General features: G+C 32.8%; 1 protein-coding gene across 3 annotated transcripts in view; it reads right to left on the bottom strand.

Annotated features, from left to right (window-relative positions):
• Dop2r (Dopamine 2-like receptor) overlaps positions 1-19384 on the bottom strand; it is a 308073-nt gene extending 288689 nt beyond the window's left edge. For all 3 annotated transcript variants that reach the window (XM_064057591.1, XM_064057598.1, XM_064057606.1), the window contains exon 1: positions 18558-19384. In XM_064057591.1, the coding sequence (XP_063913661.1) occupies positions 18558-19004 (447 nt within the window). In that variant the 5' untranslated portion in view covers positions 19005-19384. The remainder of the gene's footprint in view (positions 1-18557) is intronic.
• Between the last annotated feature and the right edge of the window lie 285 nt (positions 19385-19669).

Below are 19669 nucleotides of genomic sequence, written 5' to 3'. Positions count from 1 at the left end.
ATTTGAATTCGGTAAAAATAAGTTTTAGACCGCCGTAATTGTTTTAAATAAAATATTTAATATCATTATGAAGCCATCTTATAGATTATTACATCACAAAAATCGCACCAAAATTTCACAAGATTCTGCGCTCACTCTTCCTTCGCCTGTCAAGGTTGTCAGTTTCCGTTCCCTCATTATTCCATGGTCGGAATTTATCCTATTCGTGCAGTACGTTAGGCAGTAATTGAAATAATGCAATTGCAAGATATGCACCGGTTACGTGTTAACTACTACACGAAAACCTCAGATTGTTACCTGCAAAATTCTACGTTGACATAATATGCATTATGAAGTAATTAAAATAACACACACAATTTTCTAAATAAATATAAATGAATTAAATATTCTTCTTAATAACCCCATAATAAAAATAGTCTATGTGTAAATCTATAAGTTTAATATAATGGTTCACTTGTTCATACAAATACTTTTTTATAATAAATAAATTGGTTCTTATAGATTTCCACTTATTCTTGCTGATCTTCAATAAAAAATAAAGTGGGATCGGTGAAAGGTTTCATTTTGTGTCGCTTTTTCTTACCAGATCAATAAAGATATGTTTTCCTATCTAAAAGACTTTCCAAAACAGCAAATTTTTGCAAATTCGTTACCATATTTTTCTACAAATTGCTTAATCTTTAATTTGATCTGCATCATATCGATTCAATCAAAGACACGTTTTTCAGTGAAACAAAATCCAGAGTAGTGTTAACAATTAAATTAGAAATGCATAATGCATCACAAAGCATAAAATAAAGCCAAAATAGTCACAAATCATTTACTTGACGCACATTTTATCAGTATTGTACTCAAGTGGATAACTAGATAAATTATTTTCCAACTCTTGTCGTTACAGGTAGCATACAAACGACTGCAAATAAACAATTGCTGTAAATTAATTCAGCTGCAAACGGTTCATTTAATTTAATTTGCGCATTGCGATAAAATTAATTTAAAACATCCGCGTGACTCGTTGTCGCATGTATATTTCTACTGCATTTGCAGCTTTTGATGACTTCACACGTAATTTTTTGTAGTTATGCACGCAAGGTTGGAACATCTCAACTTTCCTTCCTCATATTTTATTCATGAGTTTTGTCGTGTAGTTCTCTAATTAATGTTGCAGATAAGTGTACAAATATGTGCACAATTTTTTTAAAAAGGTATTTAAGATAAAATTTATTTTATTAAATGTTGTAGTGTTGTTTTTAATTTATTGCTTCGTTAAATACACTTAAAATAAAAATTGCTGAAATTTTTTTATTCATGACGGTTATTAAAAATTCGTTTACAAAACCATATAATTTACTAGACATATTGCAATTTGTGTTATCGAATGCATTTCGATTACCATATGAATCAATTCACACAGAGAGCAGAATTTAATTAATTTCTTTGTGAAAAAACACACTACCAATTTCGTGTAACAGGTGCCATTATTCTGTCAATTATTATAATTATAAACGAAATTTAAAAATGTTTTAACTAACAGAGTACCTTGGATCTCATGGATACCACTTTTAAGAGTTTAAAGGATTGTTTGAGTACATACTTAAGCTACAGTGGAGAAAACATTCTGAATATTATTTTAAGTAATTACCTGTTACTATGATAATTATTATTTTATTATTATTATTAAAGATAGTCAGGCGCAACATTACTGTATTCTCAAATTTTCGAGAAAATTGGAGTATCTGTTCTTGATTTCGATCTATAAGTCAATCGAATCATCGACTTTCATGTTAGTGATTCAACGTTTTTACGGAACAGCCACCCAGTTCACCACACGCCGGTCCTCTTTTAATGGTATAAAATGTTATGATGCAATTTAGATTTTTTGTGAAAATCTGGATGCCTCGGGCAAAAAAATCAAGCCAGATTCATAAACCACAAGTACAGGTGTATATTATTTTATAGAATTTAAATGTCCTTTATTAAAAAAAAAATTACGGGACATCACCAAATTGTTAGTGGGGACGATTAGTCACACGATATTCCTAAATTTTACTACAATCGGTCTCGTAGTTTCGAAGATTATCTGTCTAATAAACTGAAAATAAAATTCCAGTTATTACCTATTTTCAGTACATTGCCACAATTCCAAAGTTTCATTCAGTAAATAATTAAGTAATTCAAAAAGTAACTGTGTCACAAAATACAAAGGAATTTCACAGTAGTTATCCCCATCGCTCGTGTTTGATTAATTCAACTTTTGCATGCACTTTCCCCTTCCATAGTTTTGCTATTGTGGATTATAAATTCAATGTAAATTTTCGAATTACAAAGCAAGGTAATGAGTTAATCACGTTAACTGACCATTCTTAAATTTTAGCAGATAAGAATGAGTTCGTCGATTAAAAACAAATTTAAAAACAACTACATAACTATTTTGCAACTTTAAATATTTGTAGCAGGAGTATGTTTTGTAATAAAGTAAAGTACAACATTACCATCTAAAGAAATTTTATTTAATCACAATTCTCAATCAACATTTCGTAGATATTTAATAACTCTACAAATTCTGCCCATATTTTGTGCGACCTAGTTGTGCGAACGTTTGAATTAAAAGGTACAAATAAGCGTTTTATCGATCTTCTTGGATGCATATGTTCAGGAACAGGTGAGAAAATTACCATAAAAAGTAAATTGTGTTATTAAAGTTATAAATGTGTTAGTCCTTCATCAGTACCAGTTCATATATGCCGGTTATTTGAAAGCCAATTTTTATGAGTGGAAAGGTCAAATTCACCTTGCGTGTTTATTTTTTACTGTTCTTCTTTATGAATCCATATACGACTCAGATTTTACAAAAATTTACTAAAATTATTTATGCCTTTTCAGTACCTTTGAAAATCGACCTCACCTCGTTGCTTCAATAAAATATTTTAAACAACACGAAACTTTTCCTGTTAAGTTTCCAAGTTAGGTAAGTCTCATTTCTGTCAAATATTAGGATGCGGTTGCAAAGTGACGACGTTTCGGCTTTTCTACGTCGTGCTTTCGTGTCTTTGGGCATTTTCCGCCTCGCTTCTTCGTTGAAATATTTATGAACCCTATATCTCGCATTTAAATAGCATGCAAAACAATTATTAATAAAATAAAGTCCAAATCCATTGCATAATTAGCAATGCAGATGGTTCTCCACTCACCCGAAAAGTTCCGTTTTGGCTCGTTGAAAATTCAAAAAACCATAGAGGTTTTAAGGTAATGGAATTATCGCGAGTGTAATTCAATTACGACGTTCTCACGTACGAGATGAAACCTACCCGACGAGGGTGAAGCGAAAATATGACGCGGCTGAAGCACTCTCAAGACCCAGAGTAAATAATTTTTTCTCGCCTCAGATTCCGGCAAATTATTAAAAACGATAAATTCTCTGCATCACGACCAGAATTAAAATTCGTCGGGTTAAAACCAAAGACAACAGTAGCGGCTGTGAGATTCCGAATCGCACTAATATGCATCCTTGCTTAAATCATTTATTAATGTAACAATGTGATAGGAGAATGTCGTTTTGTGAGTTGCACAATAAAATAAAATTCCACGCGTTCGAAAATGATCTTGATCGCGCTCGAAGCAATGCATGTCGGTTATTGACACATTTATCTCCCTGCACCAAGCTGACAATTAAAATTGCAATCAATCAGCGACATGCGACATTAAATCAGAGGCGACTTTGATCGAGACTATTTGCGATCACACCACAATACATTACACTAATTAAAAGCGTAACTATCTAAAAAACAAAAGCAACCAGAACACACATCAACCGAGTCAATAATTTACAAGCTATCCCCACTCCCCAGATTTTATAAATGCGACTACGCATCTTGTAATACTTCATTTGTCACTTATGTTAAGCGTACCTTTATTATCATACAAAAGTTACTTTCTTCGAGAAATATTCCGTTATAACTTTGTCTGTTGAATTATAGTTAAACATAGAAAAAATATTCCCTTCTTAGAACAAAACTCTCATTTGAAGCAAAATATTTAATAATAATGTTAAAGTAGTTCTACTAAAAAAACTATTAAAAACATAATTACTAATTTCTTAATGTTCTACGTCCATTCTCACAATAAAACATTGTTTCTTTTTTTAGAATCGAATTGTTACCGAAAGTACATATATGAAAAGGCATGATGGTTTATTATATAAATCAAGTTGAAAGCACGGAAAAATCACTTAAAAATTCAAACAATACGTATAATTATTTACAAAGAGCTTCCTGTGCTTCTGAAGCATAACAGATGTCGCACTCATCTGTGGACAATCAACATTGTTTTAACAATTTTTTTGGATTGACTTTTTAAAGTTTTGTTGATGATACATAAAACAGAGTACTAGTTTTAGACGTCCAGTTCCAGTTGAGCTTCCTATGTAAACTATTCCAAAAAAATAAAGCCATTTTACGGAAACACAGGCACAGAATAATCTTCGAGTACATTTTTAATTAATAAATGAATATTTTTTTTCTATATAAAACGATGTAAAATTTCTGATTGAAATAAAATAAATCGGTTTCTCTAAAGCATACATCTCTAATAATAATATTTTACCTATTTTCGAAAGACTTTCAAAACGCTTTTTCTCGCCATTCCACACAAATGTTTACTTCCTGGGCGTAAACTAAGAAAGTATGTAGTGTTGTAATAAAGTCCAACGGACAAATGGCAACTTTCCAGCTTTCACGACGTTTCGTGACCACTATGGTACGAAACAAGAAGTCTCCCATTTCCGTTTGTTTGTCGTCTGTTGTCTGTCTGTCCGTGTCGATTTTTATTATACAGATAATCTCCGAAACTACCGGGATTGTTGTTAAATTTTATATATATATTAGGTATATCATGTACTTGGTAAAATTCTAACCAAAATTTAGCTAATCATCCCCATCAACAATTTAATGGTGCCCGTCATCATTTTGCGAGTAAAGGTTAATCTAAATTCTATAAAGTAATATACTCCTGTACTTGTGGTTTATAAATCCGCCTTGATTTTTCTCACAATTACTTCACAAAATTTTTTTTTGCAATTTTCCACGTGTTCAAATGAAACTATACGAAATCAAATTTTGTAATTCTACGAAAAAAAGTGGAATAATATGAGCAGAACATGAACTGCAAAATTTTTATTACGGACATATGTATTTAGCGCAATTGCTGAATGATTTTTCCGCAAGAATAATGCGAAAATAGCCCAAAATTCACCATCTCATTGGTTTTTGACATATTGTGAAAAATAGTAGGAATTTTCGAAAATATCAAGTCTTAAAAAACTCCAACAGTTCGAAATCTGTGCAAGAAAATCTTTTGCAATTTTTGATGGTGCTCACGAAAAGGTTAAAAATTTCCTATGAGGAAATATTGAAAAATCTACAGACATTCTGAAAGGCACCTTTGGACCAGATGAATCGAAAAACAGTGTGTACCGAACCAAGACTTCTGGACAATATCGAAAATTTAGCGCAATTTCGGAAAAATTGCGTGAGAAAAATATTATCCAAAAAATGTGTATGCCGAAGAATAATATGCGGAAAAATAATCCAAAGTCGACACGGCTCCTTGCTTTCAAAATAATGAGATTCAAAATCAAAGTTTTAAAAAAAATTTGCAATTTTTGTCGGTGTTTGGGAAAAAGTTAACTACAAACATTCATCAAATATTACAATTTGTCTGAAAAAGGTATTTTTTTTGAAATTTTGGTTAAACGCTGTCACTGTTGAGAAATCAGAAAATATTATTAGAATTTCTTTATTGACTGTCAAAAGTGTTTTCAACTCTATCTTCGCAAAGTAGTTATCTGTACAGTTCATTTTGCAGATTTTGCAGCAATGTATTTTAAACATTTTGTTCTTGTACGATTTAGTCGTAGACGTTAGTTATGTAACAGGCTTAACTATTAATTATTCGTAACAAACTTTCCAATTAGTATTAGAAGTTGGCTACTTTCAAACCTGCCAACTTATAACCTGTATCAACATTAACTAACTATTTCCATAATTTCGTAACTGAATGTGCTTAAAACATAATACAATCAGCGATGAGGGAGACCAAATATATTCAGTAAACGACTGGTTGATTCTAAAACTCGTAGTCGTCTTTTAGAAAGCAAGAAACAATTTTGATCAAAAGCAATAATTAAAAATATCTTTTCGCAGTAAAATACCTTTCTCAACAATCCAAGCTGAAAATGTGATGAATTTTTAACTATAATTAAAAGGTAACAAAAAATTAATAAGAATATGTTAAAACAGTCAGGTTATAACGAAATTACTAGAATGTTTCTCAATACTGCCAATTTGACTAGTTACAAAAATATTAGCAATAGAGTGAACAAAATAAAATACACTCAGTAGAAAAACGTTAATTTGACGTGAACACTGTTTATTCGGTATATCATTTATAATGTTCAGACGTGTCTGTGAATTTTAATTGTATGGTAATAAGTCTGGCTAATACTTCTTGGCCGAGAATAATCAGTGTCTGAAATAAACTGTGATATTTTAAATTTCACGACTATTTTATATCCGGATCAGAATTTGACACTATTTCTGTCTTTTCCTAGATTCGTATTGAAATCGCGAACAAAATAGGTACGATATTCAAATAAACGGAACCAGAAAACCCGCATTTTTGTATTCTACCAATCATAAATGCTCATAAAACACTATTCATCACACTGGTCATAAGTGTTACCCAAACCATATTACAACACTAATTTAGCTGCGTATCTATTCATAATGGCAACTGGAAAACTCTATCAGTAAAGATAAAAATATAAATTTTAAGACAGATTTTATTAAATTCTCATTTTAGGGAGCAATTATATTTAATTTAGCAAGAGACCCTTGTTTCACTGTGAGCAAGAAATGTTGAAAAGGATTACTCAGATAAATCCTCGACTCTTGGGAAAAAATTTCAAATACCATTTTCGAACACGCAAAGCCATTTTCCTCAAGTAATGCTAAACAATTTAGGACTTCAAACTGAATTTAAACATCATAATTTTAGCTCAAGATAAAAATTTTAAGTTATTAAAATTTGAAAATTATTCCAGCTGAATATTTAACATGCATCTTAAGGAATATTAAATAAGGAAATTTTAAAATAAGACGTGCAACATGCAGACGGGATCTATCACGCCTCTGAGGTCTTACCTTACGTCACAATTTGAAAACTGTGAGTGGTTTTTCGTTCGTGAAAAGGGCAAAAGAAATGTAATAATAAGTAAGCTGAGTTATTAGATTTTCAGTGACTTAGTTTTGACGGAGAAATTATTTGAGCACGTAATTGTAGAAAAGTTAGATTAAATTTGTCAAGAACTTGAGATTGTAATTATGTTCCTGCAGTCTATGTTGCGATTAGAGATGGCATGCTGCTCTAGAAAATATAAATTGCATCCAAAAGTCTCTACACCAGTAAGTGTTTATACATTTTTTACTTATTGACTTGCTTAAGAGCTAGAATTTTAATTTCTAGACTGTTGATCTGCTTAACTATCTGGATTATATCAAAGCAAATGTTTCAGACTCATTAAAGAAGCTTTTGATAACATCAAACTTAATGATACGGACAACAACTTTTAAAAAACTTCTAAGACTTAATAAAGATAAACACTCTGATGATGTCCTTCCCAATTTGTTATTTTCAAACATATCTTTATCGATACTGTTTTTTCAAAAGCGTCTGCAACATTTTGACAATCCTAAATAAATAATTTTTTCAGGTCCCAGTTTCTCTCAAATTATTAAAAACGATAAATTTGCCGCGTCACGACCAGAATTAAAATTCGTCTGATTAAAGCCAAAGACAAACAGTGCCGAGCGTAAGCATGTTTCTGATTTTTCCGAGTTCGCTAATTACGAAATGAAATTATAACGGATCCTGCAGCGGTCGCAATAACGAGCTTTTTCCGTTGGACATTTCGACTGATTAGATCCGTTATCGAGTTCTGGCCTCGTTGATTTCATGGCACATTGCCTTAATGAGCGCACTCTCGCTGGAGCGGATTAAGAATATCTTTGCAGCTTTTCGAATGCTATAAACTTCCATCCTTCGTCACGATATTGGCGACTTTAAATTTAATTGCAGCTCTAATCACGCTTCAAAAATGTACGAGAGTGATATTTCATCTACACTTGTTACGGGCTTTATCACCCATTTATTCAATGCAGGAATTATTACCTCCAGCAGTAAACCGACCGCTTTTAGCGCTACTAAACCCAAATTGAAAATAAAAGCCGCACTCCACTTACATTAATGATGCCTTTAATTGTAATTCAAAGCTTGGCGAAAAAATTTGAGGAATTGAATTCGCTATTTCCACCACTTTTAAAAGGCTGTGAATTCGGAATCATGAAGCGGCACTTTCTTTCATCGTGAGGTAATATTTTATAGTATTAGCAAAAATAATAAGACCTTATTAACTTCTAGTTGGCAGTATTAAATATCTTTTTTATGGAAAGGATTTGTTTGTGGATTAACATAAAATTTTTGATCTCTATTTTCATTCCTGGAAGAGTTAAAAGAGGGAAAAATGTATTCGCCTCCAAAACGGATTAATTAGTAAGTATTCTTCATAACCTTCAGGACCTTCTACTTATATAAACACACATAACATACAACTTGAATTTAATTGAGAAGTTTTCGCTAAAAAAATATTACTGGTACATTATGGTTTTATTTACCAACTATACATATATAAAAATATTCTACCCCCAAAAAAATGCATATCATTTGTTTGGTTCTTGTTTTGAATTTTTTGGCCGAAAAAATTCGGCATCACTAGGAAGATCTAGATATTTTGACAGCTAGTGTTAAAAAAATTTGTCACAACTCCTTTAAGACTGGAAGTTTAAAAGGAGAAGTTAAAAAATGTATCGCTGCCACCCCAGCCTGTTTTAATCGCTGCGAACATTCCTTGAGATTTTACAGTGAATATTTCGATTTCATCATGTTGGTAGACTATTCTTGTGTGTCAACTTATAATTAATTTAAATATTTTTTGCAAGTTATTATGTCTTTTGGCCAAAGTTCGTTATGATGGGAAAAAATACAAGGTATATTGCATACCATTTTCAATTTATAAAAGAAAATATTGCAAAATTATAAACACTAGGTTTGTCACTAATTACTACTTCAATGGAAATAAATGAAGCCGCCTATAAAATGCTTTGGTTATCAAAATTTTAACCGCATAAAATCTGAGCCTTTTATATTATTAATGATAAAAGCACAGAGTGATCCACACGTACTGTTTCAGTTGGTATGAATGAATTTTGCTTGAAATTGGTACTGTCACGCCACCTTAGTTCCTATTGTCAAAACTGACATGGTTGATAGTGACATTTAATTTACGCCAAAATTTGTTATTAAAATGTCATAACCAAACTTTTTTGAGCCCTTAAAAGTGAAATGGCGCCAAGTATTTGGAACAGGTGTGGCAATAGCAGCGCGAGAAAATTTCCTCAGAATTACCAACTCAAACAGTACTTGTTGATTAGACTGCACTAAGTACTAGCTGTACTATCCGTTCGGAAAAATAGGAGCCGTTAAATATACCGATAAATACTGACGTCTAGTTGTACACCGCACTTTAAAATCAAAGCATAGTTCTGCAACCAACTATACTACAAAAAATTGAATGCATAATATATCGGACATAAGGGGAGGCTCTGGAAACAAAAGACGTGAAAAACATAGAGCGCAGTAGTTTAATTAGTTTTACTTCAATTTGTGGCAATGACAGTGACATTTATGTAAAATATAATTAAACTACGTCCTACGTTTTTCACATCTTTTGCTTCCAGAGCCTCCGTTTATTTGTTAATTATTTATTTATTTTAAAAACCATACGGTATAATCAATACTACTTTGAAAACAATTTTCTGGTTTAAAGTACTTTCAAAATATAACCAGAAAAACACTTTTATGTTAAGAAGTAGAATTACTCAAATGTAGTTTACTTTGATTTAGTTACATATTACTACAAGGCTATTATAAATGATTCTAAGGGCGTAGTTGGCCATGGATTTCAAAAATCCCGCTTCGCTGAAATTAATAAATTATGCCCTTGATTATGCATCATTATGACAGTTCTCACTTGTCACATTAATGTCTAATGCCATTTGTAACCTGTAATTTAAAGTCGCCTTTTTTATTGCTTTAATGTTTTTCAAGTGCGAATTACAGTAATTCTCGGTGATCCGAGCTTATAACAACAAAACAGTAATTTTCAGAACTCTTGGTGGTTGCGTACGAAAATTTTGTTTTTGTGCTAGCAAGCGAAGACTGTAAAAATGGCTTATTCTGTTGAACAAGACACTTTCATTGTTACGTCTTGTTATCGCAATGGGACTTCGTAAACGAAGAGTGTATGTATTCTGTAACCGATTGTAAGTAAGAATATCGGGCCAAATACCGTGATTTAATAATTCAAGAAACATCGTTAAAGGCCCACATTACAGATGTAATCAATAGGTTTGTTCGAACTGGCAGTATCAACAAAGAGAAATCTCGTGGAAGACTTCATCCGAGGAAATTGTTGATGATTTGAAACGACTTGAGCAGAATTGAATAATGAACAACGGGTGCAAAAAATTGATGAACATTTTCAACATTTACTGTAATGTTTAACCGCAATAAATGTGTTTCTTTTTATCGTAATGAATTAGTTTCGTTTTTTAAAAATGTATGGAGCGTCTAGGCAACCACTTATACACATGTCTGTGATCCATGTGTGATCTTTGTCATGCGTCCTTGGGTACTTAGTACGGATCTCCCTACAGTTAAATCTGAGAGGCGGCACGTTTACATGACCTACTGCGATCCTATAATCATTTATAGTATAAACCTTGTATAACGCGTATTTTTTGCGCTTTAAACAAAAAATAAATACAACACTAACGTCTTAAATATACCAGGTGTCTCAGCTAAAACTCTGCGGTCCAGTATCTTGAAGACGGATAGAGGTATTGAAATTCTGCAAACAACATTGCTTTTAGCTTGAAGGGAGGATCTTAATTTAGTGCATCGCAAATATGACGCATGCATGGCGTCGGCATACAAACCTTTTTTTTATTGCAACGTATATATTTTTAATGGATTCTGATAGACCGTTAAATTGCCGTTACAGTGATATACACTTCGAAATTTATTTCAGTTTCACTACTTAAAGTGCAAGTGTTTTATTTCACACCAGTTTCAATTTTTTATGTTTTAGATTTTATTTATTTTATCAATTGAAAATGATATAAATCAGTATTATGTTGCAATTTAAAAAGATATAAAGTTTGCGTCGCGACGCAGACCACACGAGTACTAAATTAAGCTTCCCCTTTCAAGCTAAAAACAATGGTGTTCATAGAATTTCAATATTTCTATCCCTTCTTAAGAAGCCAGGTTTAGCTGAGACATCCTGTATTTACGCTTCATATTTTTATTGAAGAAAAACATAACGGGTGTTCAGTTGAAAAAGTCTTGAAGCTGGCCTTGATTTTTTGTAAACATTACGAAATATGTCTACAATAAACTTAAAATTTATTCGATAACAGCTGATAACACGAAAGTGTAAATTATACACAACAGTATGCGTTTCTGCTATGTTTTTTCTATCAAAAAAGTTAAACCAACTTGATAATTTTTTGAACACCTGTTAATTATCTGTTGCCAGTAATGTATTGTCTTCCCAGTTTAAAGTGGTTTTTATGATAGGTCCATTGTATCAAAGCTGATGATGGGGAGAATTGGAGTAAATCGCTAGCCATAAATAAGAAAGTTGTCGGTTTCTTGCAGAGCAGTACTTTGTTATTCAACTCATATTGTCCGTCGTGGGGTAATAATGAGGTGATAATGTTTATTATCTTGTCATAAAAACCAATTTAAACTGGGAAGACGAGACATTCTACAGTATCAGTATACAAACAGAGCACAATTTGGCAATGTCGGTTCTTGGCGGTATAATTAACCCCTCCTTGGAAAACTCCGGCACTCTCACAAAGGCATTATGTTGATAACGAAAAAAATCCTCTAAATCATTTTTATGTTTGCGTTATTGGTGCTATCGTGCTCTTTCGATTCGAATTTTCAAGGGAGAGAGATTTGAAATTTCCATGAAGATAAATTTCATTGAAATCAAGTGTAAATGATTATTGGAGGAGTTTTTCGAACGAAGTATCATGGGTACCATTGTTTCCATCCATAGTAATTAATTTAATATCAGCAATATGATTCAAACATCTTAATGATTCAAAGAGAGAAGAACTGAGCGATATGCTAGAGTGATACTAGAATGAACTTTTGACTGTTTTAATACAATTTGATTTGTTTTAGAAAATAAGCTAATCTATTTTCCTGCCTAAACTGTTATAACGAAGGATGTCTTTCTGTGAGAAAATTTTGTAATTTGTGTTATAGTGAGAACGTTATTCTGTAACCATAACGTGATTATGAGGGACTGGACGGCACAACAGCAAGGTTAATGTCGAAGCTGGTTAGATACATTTCTAGCCTGTTATTTTACGTAAAAAAACACGAAAAGCGAGGCCATCCACTCACAAAACAAAGTTTCACATATTGTTTTAAAGGGTACATATGGATCAAATACAACTGACATCCGTTATAAAAAATAAATAAAAATCGGATCCAAATATCGTAAATCACATTCGTTTCAGTCGTCAATTTTATCAGACGAATACAATGTTTAGCTACATTTTACGCCATTCAGTAAAACATATCACGCGCAGTGAGCTTCATAAAGCAAATATTCGCAGATTTATGTGTCCTCAAAAAAAAAATCATTAACAGTGCCATGTCGTCGAGAAGTAATTATAGTTCTGTGGAGTTGAGAGGTTTTTCCCTATTCATGTTCTATGCTGCATGGTTTATTCATATTTGAAAGGCTTGTTTTCAGTAGTAAACATTAATAAGCCTTTATTTTTCTGCATTATAGTCTTTGATGTTTGGTTTCCACGAATAAATAAAAAATTCATTAAAATTTTAATTCAATAGTTGGATTTGACTTACCCTTTAGGTCTATAAATCAACCGTAGCTCTAACTAAATCAAAAAGTCTTTCCAACGCCGTGTTCGTAAAAAAAATACAAATAGACGTTCAAAATTGTACAAGCGATAACTAACACCATTAAGCTTATGAAAACTGTTTTTACATAAGGATAATATCTCAGAATCTTTGAGCAATTTCGTTTCTTTACTGACCAATGTGTAATGGATTAAATGAACATTGAAAAAAAAATTAATTCAAATTTGCAAAGCCATGTACCTAAAAATATATACATAGTTTATCGTACCCCATCAAGCGAAACATTTTTTTTTTATTTTCCAAGCTTACTAAACTCGATACAAAATTTGCACATCTTTCTCTAAGAATTTTATGTTATCCGTTAAATCATTTAAAACGTACCTCATCTGAAGTCGGCTCTGTTTGCGAACCAAACTACTGGAAGCAAAAATGACGAAAACCCAAAATTTTTTTAGGTAGCATGAGTATGAATAGTATTTAACAATTCATATTTAAAAAATATATTAAGAATAAATGAAAAGGGTTACCATACACATTCAATTCTAATTTTCTCATTTTTACTATCGTCTGAACCCCATTCTATTGTTGACATATAACAAATAATCAAATCATTTCACTTTATTTGTTACATCAAAATCACATTAGTGTAAAGACAATAACACTATATTTGGACCTCCTGTCCCATGATTACAATATTCATAATATTCTCCAATTTACCGATAAAGCATGTTAATCTACTAGTATCAATAGTGTCAATAAACAAAGGCAAACTTTTGTTGCGTATGCTATTTTCTTATGGAATTTAAAAAACAATTTAATTTAAATTTATTGATTCTCCGTGGCTAGAGAAACTTGTTTTGTGTGCACACAAAGCAAATTTATTAAAAACGTCAACTGCTTTATGGGATAGTAAGGTACGTTTTCTGTTCCACGTAAAAATATAATACCGCACTCGTCACTGCTACAAATAATTTATTTCCTTAAATCTAGTTCTAGATAAACCAGACGCAGTACTTAAGTAGTATTTTATTTGTTGACTTACTGAACAAGTAGGTAATATTTGAAGATTGACATGAGCACCGAAGTGATTGACAATTGTTGGAACGTGACATCGTTGGCAACTGCCGACCTAGCATCAAATTTCTAATGGTATAATCTACTTTCAGAGAAAACCTACACCCAGCGGCATAGACATGTTCTCAGATTGTATTTAGTAGAACACAACATCTAACTTTTAGTGGAGGTACTGTAATCGGATAAAAGTGAGTTTTAGTGACATAAAAAGTAAAAAAATAAGGAGACATCCATAAGATACTTGATCGTCAGCTACAGTCTCTGCTTTTTATTTTTAAAAACTAGCACTTGTATGGATATGAAGTACAATGTAGTTGAAATTTTAAATATTATTTTTGACACACTAAACACTAGAGTCAAGCTCACTTTTATGGGAAAGGAAGTATTCTACGACACAATAAACTGTTACTTTTTAGATTATTTAAGACAAATTTGATTATGCTGAGTTTATGTGACAAAAAACATGAGAAAGTTAAGATCAAATTGAAATGCAAATTGTTACATAGCAACAGAATCTACCACTCTTCTGGCTTTTAACTCTAATACCAAACGATGAGAAACAACATTTTCAAAAGTGAAATTACCTAAAGCAGAAAAAATGTCACAACCTTTTTCTATTTTTGTAATTAAAAATTGTTAAAACAAATAACGTGACCTTTATGTTATAAATGGATCATTTATAATAAAAATTATTTAACATTTATTATAAAACATCCACAAAAAAAAAACGAAAAACTCAACTGCGTAATTATTGTATGTTCACCGATATGATGTACTGTATTTTAAAGCCAAAAATAAAACAATAAATTTCCATCTGTGCAACTGATATATTCGCACACCTTTCTGGGTCATAAATGGAATTCAAGTTGCTAACTAAACTTTTTGCTAAGTGAAAATCTTCAAGCTCCAGACGACGAAAAAATTGTTTTAGCCAGCTTAAATGTCTGAGGAAGTTATCTAAAAGTGGACCAATAAACCATAATAAGACGTCCAAGTTTTTGTTCCAATTGAGTGGTTATTAGAAAGTAGGGATTTAGTTTCCATTTTCGGAGCAAACACTCGAAGACAATTCACCACCGTGAAACTGTAATAAACTGTTTTATAGTCGCGCTGAAAGCAGAAATTCAAGTTTGTTTCAGATTAAATATAAATAATCAGCTTTAATTGAATGCATCTCGAAAATGGTGTATGAAAAGCTAAATGCAAATCTCGTTAGGAATAATTCGGGAATTTGTCGCGCTGAAATTGAGTTTGTAGATCTGTCAGTTGCACCCCCTTGAGTGAAATTATATCTAAGCCATTCAACGCAAATATTGACGTTTAAGTGATATGGGTAAGATTTTTGATAAATTTCGCGACGTCAGTATGGTACAATAGATAGAAACTAACAGAAAAATGTGTGGCTAAGCCACAGGCTCAATTTTAATCTAATTCTTACTCTGGTAGGTTCTATTTATCAATTTAGATGAATTAATGTTTCAACATTATTTTTTCCTTTCTTGAATTATAATAATTTATAAGTTTAAGAGGAAAAGAAAACACGAAAAGAGTGTATTATTGTCCTACTTTACTTCCAAAACAGCTTTAATATGCATGAAACTAACATCTGTATGTTGAAATTACGAAATATTAAGGGTAATTCATCTTTTGTTACAACTGAAAAAATCAGATCGAATTTTTTCTTCCTTCCTAATGGAGAAACTTGTTTAGAAAATCATTGTACTCTTGTCAATATAGGTGAACTTCAAAGGCAAATTTCACACTTTCATTATATATCAAAGCCTTTGCGTCCGCAAAAGTAATAACGGCACCACTCACTACATTTTGAAATAAGAAAAAAATCTAATTAATGAGAGACAATATCATAAACCAAAATATATGACTTTATTTTTATTAAAAAATTGTATTAATGCATTAATATTGTCAATCCTTTTTATTTAAAATGTGTGCTCTCTTTACCTTTTGCAAAAATTCATTAGCTGGAGAAACTTCAAAAAATGTTTCAAAATCATTTCAGTAAAGCTACAGAGAAAGAAGAAGACGGATACTTGAAAGTAAAATTTAAAAATTTATTGTAAGTACTAAGTATTAACCGGTAAAAAGCAGTCACACATTATTGTCAGCTATCAGGTATACCAACAATGTCAGCTTCCAGAAATCACCTTCTAGATTGAGTGAGTCGGTTACATTATCAACTCCTTTACGGCATCGTTATTATGTCTGACTGTCCTATATGACTTACATTATTTCTGTAATAATGCTAAAAATTATGCAAACATATGTGATACAATTACATCAACTATAATTCAATCTTAAACACACAATTTTTTCTCTGTGACCGTCAATTAATCTGTTCGAAGAAAAAAATTGTTACAAAAAAAAATAAGTGATATAAATTTATCAGTTAATGCAGGGAGGTTTCTTTTTATCCTGTTTCAGTGAAGAACCATCGGATGTTTATGGTACACCTGTATATGTAGAAAATAATATATGACCAATGTTCATGTCATTATCTCTGCAAATGATATTACATTTCCGGAATTTCCAGGAAAGCTGGTTAAACATGTTATGCATATAAATAACAGTAATAATAGACGAAGAATAGATCCGGAAGGCACAGCATACGTTGCTATAACTTCCTTGGATGTCTAGCCGCTACATAGTGCGCGATTTATCTCCTATCGGGAAAATCACTGTAAACTAATTAAGAGAGCGGTTTCCAAAGGCTGTACCATATTATTTAAATTATCTGTTAGCATGTCAAATAAACCATAATCTTTAACTAGTTTACAACTTCTACAAATATGCAGACGATATCACAAACAAAAATGTTTTAAATCCCCAAATTCTGTTCATACCTTAACAATAATATTATATATATAGGTCGACGGTAATGCTAAACACTAACTAAAGACGATGTGGTATATGTATTAGATAATTGTTTCTTAACAAGCCATTACGAACAACTCGGATAAAATCGTACTAAGTGTTCATACTTCAGAGTGGAGAACCCATTTCAGAATAGAGAAATCTATTAACTTGCTTTAGTAAAGTACCTTTGTACATTTATACATTAAAAGGGTCACTCTCCAGTTGGAATTAATAACGGAGAACAAATTAACTTGTATTTTAATGGAATCATCCACAAAATTTCTTGACAAATAAATTCCCGTCCTTCATTTTCAATGAACTTTTAAATCCTTCCCCATTTTCTCAGGTGAGAGGTAAATAAAATATATGTGATAGCGCAAAGTGCTATTGCCCACCTAACAAAAGCACAAATAATCAAAAACAGTTGCTACAATAAATTGTTTCTGTAATTTGTCATTTTATTGAGTAATGGGCATGTAGTTACAATTTAATTGTGCAGTACATTATTGTTATTGTCTTTTGGTATTTCAACAAGTTGAATGTTTGAATATACCATGATTTACTGAAGACAGAGATTGCTTTTATAACAGCATTTATTTCAAATTTCCGGAAGAAGTTGGCTCCTTCTCAATAATGAAATTTCCAAAACTTGGACGAACGTCAAATTACTGAGCTTTAATATGTGTATATAATCCCCCTCACTCATGGAAATGTATCCGCCAAATGCAATACAGCGATTGTAAGTCTCCAAAACTGAAAAGCACAGAAACAATATAGGTACAAAGTGACAGAGGATGTCACACAAACTTCCATAAGCTGCCAAGTTATATACACATTTTTACAAAATAACGCTTACATATCATCATGTCACAGAATCGCAAAGACGCTCGAGGAATGTTGCGTCACCATTACCTAAACCTAAAGATAAAATAAGAAGTATGCGGTCAAGCTTTAAAAAATGTTTGCTTGACGTAGAGTCGATTAAAAGTTCCCCATAATGTACAAGTTTATTACAGGCAGAATCCAGATGATAAATCGATTTGGGTGCTTTTTTGCCTTATCCCTTATGATTTATCTGTTGGTTTTTATTCGAATCTGCCGCAGCAGAAGTCGTGGCTATTTATCAATTTCTGCAGAGACCCACCGAATTCACTCGAAAGCGGAGTAGGTACTTGTTGTTTCATGCAATCAATATTTTGATGACAGCCTATTGGAAGTGCTAATTACGGTCATATTTCGCAAACTTGGATGAGAAAACAAGTAGATTTATGGTAAAAAGTCACGCGACTATGTCACTCAAGGATTAAATGAAATGCAGTCTATTTAATTAAAAGGAGACGTACGCCCCCATCACCCCTAAACACAGGTTGTAAAGTGCCTACATTGATCTGATGGTGATGACCCTTTGTCATGTTTATTACCCTCCCTTCCGATTTGTGTTCAGCTCGATAACCATTGGAACGGTAGAGTGTAAGCGATAAAAATAACTCGTATGTGAAATTTAACTACTATAATGTTTTAATTAAACTTACCAGAACGTAGACAGCGAAGGGCATTACGACAACTGCCACAAGAAGGTCGGCCAAAGCTAAGCTGACAATAAAGTAGTTAGTAGCGGATTGCAGAGTTCGCTCCCTGTACACACTGAGTATCACAAGAACGTTGCCGAACAGCGTGAAAATTGGGAAGAGGACTAGTACCAAAGCCCAATAGTTGCGATGGGAGTAGGACTCTGGTAGGTGGGCGAAGCACGAAGTGTTAGTGTTGTTGAAACTGCAATTTACAAATTGCCTGTCGTAACTGGTGTAATCCGTATCGTTGGACAAATTGAGATGATTGAAGTACTGGTCGATGTCTTCGAAGAGTAGCATAAAATGTTCAGCAGACTGGTTGACATTAAGAAGACTCGAGTCCGTCGAATTTTTGGTGGAATTGTTGAAAATGGAAGCATTCGCAGCATCCATTTTTTCAGGGATCATGTTTACAATGGAATTGTATGCGGTCAATTTCAGAGCATCTCGTTATTTATTACCCACAAAGGCTTCGTTATCCTTCAAGCATCCAAAGGGCATTGTCAGACGTCTAGCACAATCAGCTTCTTCCGTCTGTTTTTGACCGCCTTCACCCGGAAACTATCTCTCTTTCTCCTTGGGTAATTCTCGATTTTACAACTCAAATAATATCCCTTCACAGTGCCGTCATCCCGAAAATTAATTACCTCCCTCGGCCGAAATTCGGCATTATTAATTACAGTCCCGTCACTTCGCGGTTTGACGTAGAGCAGTTCTTCGTGCACACGGTTTACATGTCGGTTGCACCTTTTAAGCCGAGTCGCGCTCGTTAGACACAGTCGCGTGCACTCCGGGGCACAAACAGAGGCGCTATGCGCCGGGACGCCGACGACGGTAACGCGCCACGCGCCACGCGCACGGCGCCGCCCTGTCTCCCGTTCTCTCCGGCAGAGGCGTCCTCTTACACGTATCTTCGCGGGCTCTTGATTTGACCATTGACGTACTTGTTGAAATCTAACGAGACGACATTCAGCGCCCATCCGACAAATTAAGGCGGTTTAGCGGCAATCGAACGCACCCTGCATCTGCAGAATTTACTCACAAATCTAACTGAAATCACTCAATATTCGCTA

This window comes from Zophobas morio, unplaced genomic scaffold (assembly GCF_036711695.1).
Source record: "Zophobas morio isolate AGI-343-1 ecotype UQ-CSIRO unplaced genomic scaffold, CSIRO_AGI_Zmor_V1 ptg000002l, whole genome shotgun sequence".
Taxonomy (NCBI): domain Eukaryota; kingdom Metazoa; phylum Arthropoda; class Insecta; order Coleoptera; family Tenebrionidae; genus Zophobas; species Zophobas morio.
The sequence above is the reverse complement of the archived record's forward strand: the minus strand, read 5'-3'. Positions and strand labels throughout refer to the sequence as shown.